Source organism: Carassius carassius, chromosome 20 (genome assembly GCF_963082965.1).
Source record: "Carassius carassius chromosome 20, fCarCar2.1, whole genome shotgun sequence".
In the NCBI taxonomy this organism is placed as follows: Eukaryota; Metazoa; Chordata; class Actinopteri; order Cypriniformes; family Cyprinidae; genus Carassius; species Carassius carassius.
The window spans coordinates 33022411-33028711 of NC_081774.1; the positions used below are offsets into that span (position 1 = coordinate 33022411).

A 6301-nucleotide genomic window follows, 5' to 3' on the forward strand; every position below is an offset into this window, starting at 1 on the left:
TAATCATGCTAGAAACATGTTAGCAACATACAAGAAACCTGCTAGCAACATGCTAATAATGCTAACAACTTGCTAATAATGGTAGCAACATGCTAGCAACTTTGCTAATCATGTTAATGACATGGTAGTCACTTGCTTTTAATGCTAGCAATATGTTTATCACTTTCTTTTATAAACTTCTTAACTTTTCAAACTTTTAAATCTTTTTAAACTTTTTAAACTTTTCAAACTTTCTAAATTTTTCAAACTTTCTGGCCAGGCTTATTCAAGCCAACTTAAAGTTTGACCACAAACTTTACTATCTAGTTACCCAATAATGTTTTTTACAATAACATCAGTGCAGAAAATGCATTTTTTCAAGACATTTTATTGAATATTGAAAACATTGATAGAGCTTATCTAGTCTTTTAATACCATATTAGAAGTTTTAGTAATTAAACAGTTCATAAATCAAGGAAGCCAAAGCTGCTTGGCACATCACTAGCAGAAAGAGATGCTGCAGTGTTCATGAGCTGCTAGTGACTGGATTCACACGCGGTCGGTTCCAGGTTTTCCTGCGGCGAGAGGAGGCGGGTAGGATTTTCCCACGGGTTTACTCCCACAGTTACAGCAGAGCATGATCCCGCCGATGAGGGTCAGAGCCGACGCGCCCCAGCCCACGTACAGAGCCTTCCCGAACTCATATCTGTGAACACCACCAACATCAGCTCACTACATCCACCTCACCGCAGCATTCAACCACACCACATTAGACATTACTACATCAATAACAGTGTTAACTCCTCACACTCACCTTGAATTTGTAGGAGTAAATGGATCAAAAAACCTACGCCTTATATTGTCTCCATACCAGCTGGTGGCAACAAGAGCGCAAACCCTTGTAGAAAAAAAGAAGAGATCTGACATAAACATGCTGCACAGGAATAAACCTATTTTAATAGTTTAATTACTTTGTTAAGGTGATTATTCACCAAAAAAAAAATCTGTCATCATTTACTCAAGTTCAAAACGTCTGTTAAACACAAAAGTAGACATTTTGATGAGTGTCGGTACTCAATTGCTGGTCTGACATTTAAAAGAGTTTGTGTCATGTTTAATGCTATATTGTGCTGAAGACTGGAGTGTGTGGATGGGCTGTGATCAGATATGTGAATTTGGGCTAAATTCAGCATTAGCTGTGCTGCTATGTAACTTCTTTCCTGTTCATTGGATCTTCTGCCATTTGAAACAAATAATAACCAAAATGATTTCACATTACTCACTTTTTATAAGTAATACTAAGTAAATAATTAGTTGTGTAATGCATTGAAAAAGTGAAAGTGACATGACATTCAGCCAAGTATGGTGACCCATACTCAGAATTCGTGCTCTGCATTTAACCCATCCAAAGTGCACACACACAGAGCAGTGAACACACACACACACACTGTGAGCACACACCCGGAGCAGTGGGCAGCCATTTATGCTGCGGCGCCCGGGGAGCAGTTGGGGGTTCGATGCCTTGCTCAAGGGCACCTAAGTCGTGGTATTGAAGGTGGAGAGAGAACTGTACATGCACTCACTCCACCTACAATTCCTGCCAGCCCAAGACTCGAACTCACAACCCTTCGATTGCAAGTCCAACTCTCTAACCATTAGGCCACGACTTGCCCCATAACCATGACTTCCCCATAATGTTTGGAAGTCTTGCATAATTTCATTAAGTGTGTCATATTTTATCTTTACTCAACACATCTGATGAAATCCACCCTCACAAACCGAGTGGTAATGGTTGCCTCAGTTTTATTGCGTAGATGCTACAGAGATGAATAGCAACATATCTGCGATGATGAAGAGAGCTCCTCCAGCCACAGCCACTTTGTTCTTCTGTTCCTTTTCATCAGACAGACAGGTGGTGCACTTCATGCCGACGGCAGCGACCAGCAGACCGATGCCACACAGCAAGATGGAGGTGATCATGAAACCACGAGCCCCCTGAACCTCTCCTGAGACACACACACATAACATAATATGACATAACATAACATAACCAATATAACATAACCAACATAACACAACACAACATAACACAACATGACATAACATAACAATGCTCTCTTGAACCCTCAATAACCATAACACGGCTACCCTTGAGCGAGGCATCAGGTGTGTGTGTGTGTGTGTTTGTGTGTGTGTGTGTGTGTGTGTGTGTGTGTGTGTGTGTGTGTGTGTGTGTGTGAATACTGAGTACCATATTTGGCCTCATGTCACAACAAAAGACATAACATAGCATAACATAGCATAACATAGCAATGTAATAACATCACATCAGCTTACTCATGAACACTCTGGGTTTAAAATGTAAATGCACTGCTTAATCAAAAGTAAGATTGTCACTAATTATGTGATTTTGATATTCGATTCATTCAGTAATATGAAATGTGACATTATTTTGTATTAAATAGGAGAAATGCAAAAGATGATCATTTTAAAGCGATTTTACAAGTGTATATTTGATACATTCATAAAGATGTTCAATGTTTCTCTAAAATGAAAATGTCTATCAAATTATATACTATGCTTTACAAATAATCTTTACTATATAGTAAAGTATTACTATTATAATATTATAGTTCTTAAGATTTTGATTTAGTTATTTTATATAGTTTGTTTTATTAATTTTTATTTGTTGCAGTTAAAGTTTTAGTTCTGTTTTTATTCTTTTTTTGTTTGTTTTTGTTTTTAAATGTCTATATAGTTTTTTTTTCAGTATTAGTAATTTAAGTACATCAAGTTAAAACTAAATGAGAAACATTACATTGACAGTTAGCTAAAATAAAATTAGTTTAAGTTTGCATATTTTATTTCAGTAATGAAAATCAGAATTTTTTTTAATGGGTTTAGTTTTGGATAACTCTAATAACTGATATAACCTGATTTATATTATATTTTAAGACATGTCCATGATGCCAGTAACCATATCTTCTGACTCTGAGAAGTGTGTAAATATTTTCTTTGAAAATATAAAAACATATTTTTTTGTATTCACATTTTGTTACACAAATACAGCTCCATCTTAACTTTTAACTTTTACATCTTGAGGTTTTTCAGTAATCGTGTTAAACATCTGCTAAAGAATTTGTGCTATTCGCTTGACTTGTCTGGACAAGAAGCGGGTCACACACACACACACACACACACACACACACACACACACACACGCACACACACACACACACACACACACACACACACACACACATACCTGGCAGCTTCAGTAAGGAGTCGTAGACTTTGCACTGCATCTGTCCGGTGCTCTGATACACACAGGAGCGCCAGAGCCCCTCATACACGGCCTGCGCAGTGATGATGTTGTCTCCGGCGTATGAGGACATCTTCCACTCAGACATGGCCGTGGATGCGATGAGACCCAGGAGACCCAGAAAAGCCAAAGAGTATCCGAGGAGCTGCAGCCCTGCGTTGGCCATTGCTGGAGTGATGTGTGGAGTAACAGCTGCTGGAGTGAGTGAGAGCCGCTACGAAACTCCTCCAGCATCCTCCTCCTCCTCCTCCTCCTCCTCCTCACCAGCGCTGAAGCTCCTCCTGAAGATCCTCACGCTCCTCCTCCAAACACTTTCACACACATACACTCAGAGTTTTAAGCTTGTAGCAGTAATATAACTAACTTATTCTTCTTTAGACCGTGGGAAAAAAATAAAAAAAATAATGATATTAATTAATAATTATATAATAATCAAATAAAATGAAATGCTCTATAATATCATATGCTATATGAGAAAATTACCAACTGCTATGATTATTTTAACACGATCTTGCGAAGATATGATGAAAAATGAAATCAAACAACTTTATTATTATGTTTCCCATCAGGGCCGTGCTCAGGGGGGTGGTCCAGAGACTAGAGGCACGCCCCCTTTGCTCCCCCCCCCCCCCCATTATGTTCCTGATGTCAAATGCAGAAATGTTAATCCATGCATTTATGACCTCAAGGTTAGATTATTGTAATGCTTTATTGGGTGGTTGTTCTGCACGCTTAGTAAACAAACTACAGCTAGTCCAAAATGCAGCAGCAAGAGTTCTTACTAGAACCAGGAAGTATGACCATATTAGCCCGGTCCTGTCAACACTGCACTGGCTCCCTATCAAGCATCGTATAGATTTTAAAATATTGCTTATTACTTATAAAGCCCTGAATGGTTTAGCACCTCAGTATTTGAATGAGCTCCTTTTACATTATAATCCTCTACGTCTGCTACGTTCTCAAAACTCAGGCAATTTGATAATACCTAGAATATCAAAATCAACTGCGGGCGTCAGATCCTTTTCCTATTTGGTGCCCAAACTCTGGAATAACCTACCTAACATTGTTCGGGAGGCAGACACACTCTTGCAGTTTAAATCTAGATTAAAGACCCATCTATTTAACCTGGCATACACATAACATACTAATATGCTTTTATTATCCAAATCCGTTAAAGGATTTTTAGGCTGCATTAATTAGGTAAACCGGAACCGGAAACACTTCCCATAACACCCTATGTACTTGCTACATCATTAGAAGAATGGCATCTACGCTAATATTAGTCTGTTTCTCTCTTGTTCCGAGGTCACCGTAGCCACCAGATCCAGTCTGTGTCCAGATCAGAGGGTCACTGCAGTCACCCGGATCCAGTACGTATCCAGACCAGATGCTGGATCAGCACCTAGAAAGGACCTCTACATCCCTGAAAGACAGCGGAGACCAGGACAACTAGAGCCCCAGATACAGATCCCCTGTAAAGACCTTGTCTCAGAGGAGCACCAGGACAAGAGCACAGGAAACAGATGATTCTTCTGCACAATCTGACTTTGCTGCAGCCTGGAATTGAACTACTGGTTTCGTCTGGTCAGAGGAGAACTGGCCCCCCAACTGAGCCTGGTTTCTCCCAAGGTTTTTTCTCCATTCTGTCACCGATGGATTTTCGGTTCCTTGCCGCTGTCGCCTCTGGCTTGCTTAGTTGGGGACACTTCATCTACAGCGATATCGTTGACTTGATTGCAAATAAATGCACAGACACTATTTAAACTGAACAGAGATGACATAACTGAATTCAATGATGAACTGCCTTTAACTATCATTTTGCATTATTGACACTGTTTTCCTAATGAATGTTGTTCAGTTGCTTTGACGCAATGTATTTTGTTTAAAGCGCTATATAAATAAAGGTGACTTGACTTGACTAATGAAAGTCTTCCTATCATTTAAATGATCATAATGTATCTATGACAAAGGGCTCTAAAAATATGGCTTCTTATAAAAGTGTTCTCATGACTAAGTTTGGTTTGGGGTAAGTTGACCCGGCTCGAGTCGGGGGGTCAGATGAACCATCTGGGGGTAAAATGACCATCTGACCCAATCTGATTCAAACCCATCTGAAATAAATAATCATTTAAAAACTCATTTAATAATTTCCTTCTAACCCTTTAAGACATTATATTGAACACCAAAGTTGTAGCCTTCCTAAAAACAGACTTAACACAGAGTTGGCCATTACTGTATTGTAGACACAGGTGGAAAGGTATTTTCATATATGTCACGACTACCTGACTCACAGTAGCAATGACATAGGGAATACCACACAGCTTGTTAAGTTAAATCCAAAATCATTTATTAAAACATTAAATTATACAATGAAATCATAATTTGAATCAATAAATGTATTAAGTCAGTAAATGAGAAGCTAATCAAAAGTGTAGTGCAGATCAGTAAAGTGTAAACCTTGTGTAATGCAAAAAGGCAAAAAGGGGTAGGATGGTACTGCCACCAGCCTGGAGCCCAGAGTCAGAACAACTGTCAGGAGATGCTTTTAAACAGTCCTGTCAATCAGCTACTGTCTGAAGAATACTTTTTTGTGTGCAAAGAAAACAGTAACAACATAATTTATTCAGCAGTTCTTCACCCCAAAGTTACCGTCTTCTGCCATTTTGGAAAGTTCCCCAGAACATAATCAACATAATCAGCGTTGTTTACATTCAGTAGACAGTGCGTGCATGCTGAATGAAAACAATGCTGATTACGTTAATTAGGATTACGTTATGGACACATCCGACCACTGAACTTGGGACCATCAGACTTCGGATCACTGGAGCTTGGGTGAAGGAGATCCTATGATAACAAGGTGACCTTGGCGAGATGGCCAACTCGAAGCAGTCTGACTGCCCTGTTTCAGTCAATGAGACCATTAATGAACTGTCTGTCTGTCCTTTTACAGTCATTAAGGCTGTTCCTACCATCTCTGTGATCTCCGCTGCAGTCCTGCTG

The 6301-nt window shown here is 39.2% G+C and overlaps 1 protein-coding gene across 1 annotated transcript; it reads right to left on the reverse strand.

The window, feature by feature from the left end:
* Nucleotides 1–499: 499 nt before the first annotated feature.
* Nucleotides 500–3540, reverse strand: cldn1 (claudin 1). Its single transcript, XM_059502610.1, has 4 exons — nt 3245–3540; nt 1821–1985; nt 794–878; nt 500–685 (listed from the first exon to the last, which is right to left on the reverse strand). Exons 1-4 carry the CDS (start codon nt 3465–3467, stop codon nt 529–531), a joined length of 630 nt encoding a protein of 209 aa, XP_059358593.1. The 5' UTR covers nt 3468–3540; the 3' UTR covers nt 500–528.
* Between the last annotated feature and the right edge of the window lie 2761 nt (nt 3541–6301).

Bases quoted from the DNA above. Each gene is read 5' to 3' on its own strand.
- cldn1 (XM_059502610.1), bottom strand. From the start codon at position 3,467: ATGGCCAACGCAGGGCTGCAGCTCCTCGGATACTCTTTGGCTTTTCTG. The intron at 1,986-3,244 runs GTATGTGTGTGT...TGTGTGTCTCAG, and splicing joins CTCCTTACTGAAGCTGCCAG to GAGAGGTTCAGGGGGCTCGT. The intron at 879-1,820 runs ATATGTTGCTAT...TTTTTTCTACAA, and splicing joins AGCTCTCTTCATCATCGCAG to GGGTTTGCGCTCTTGTTGCC.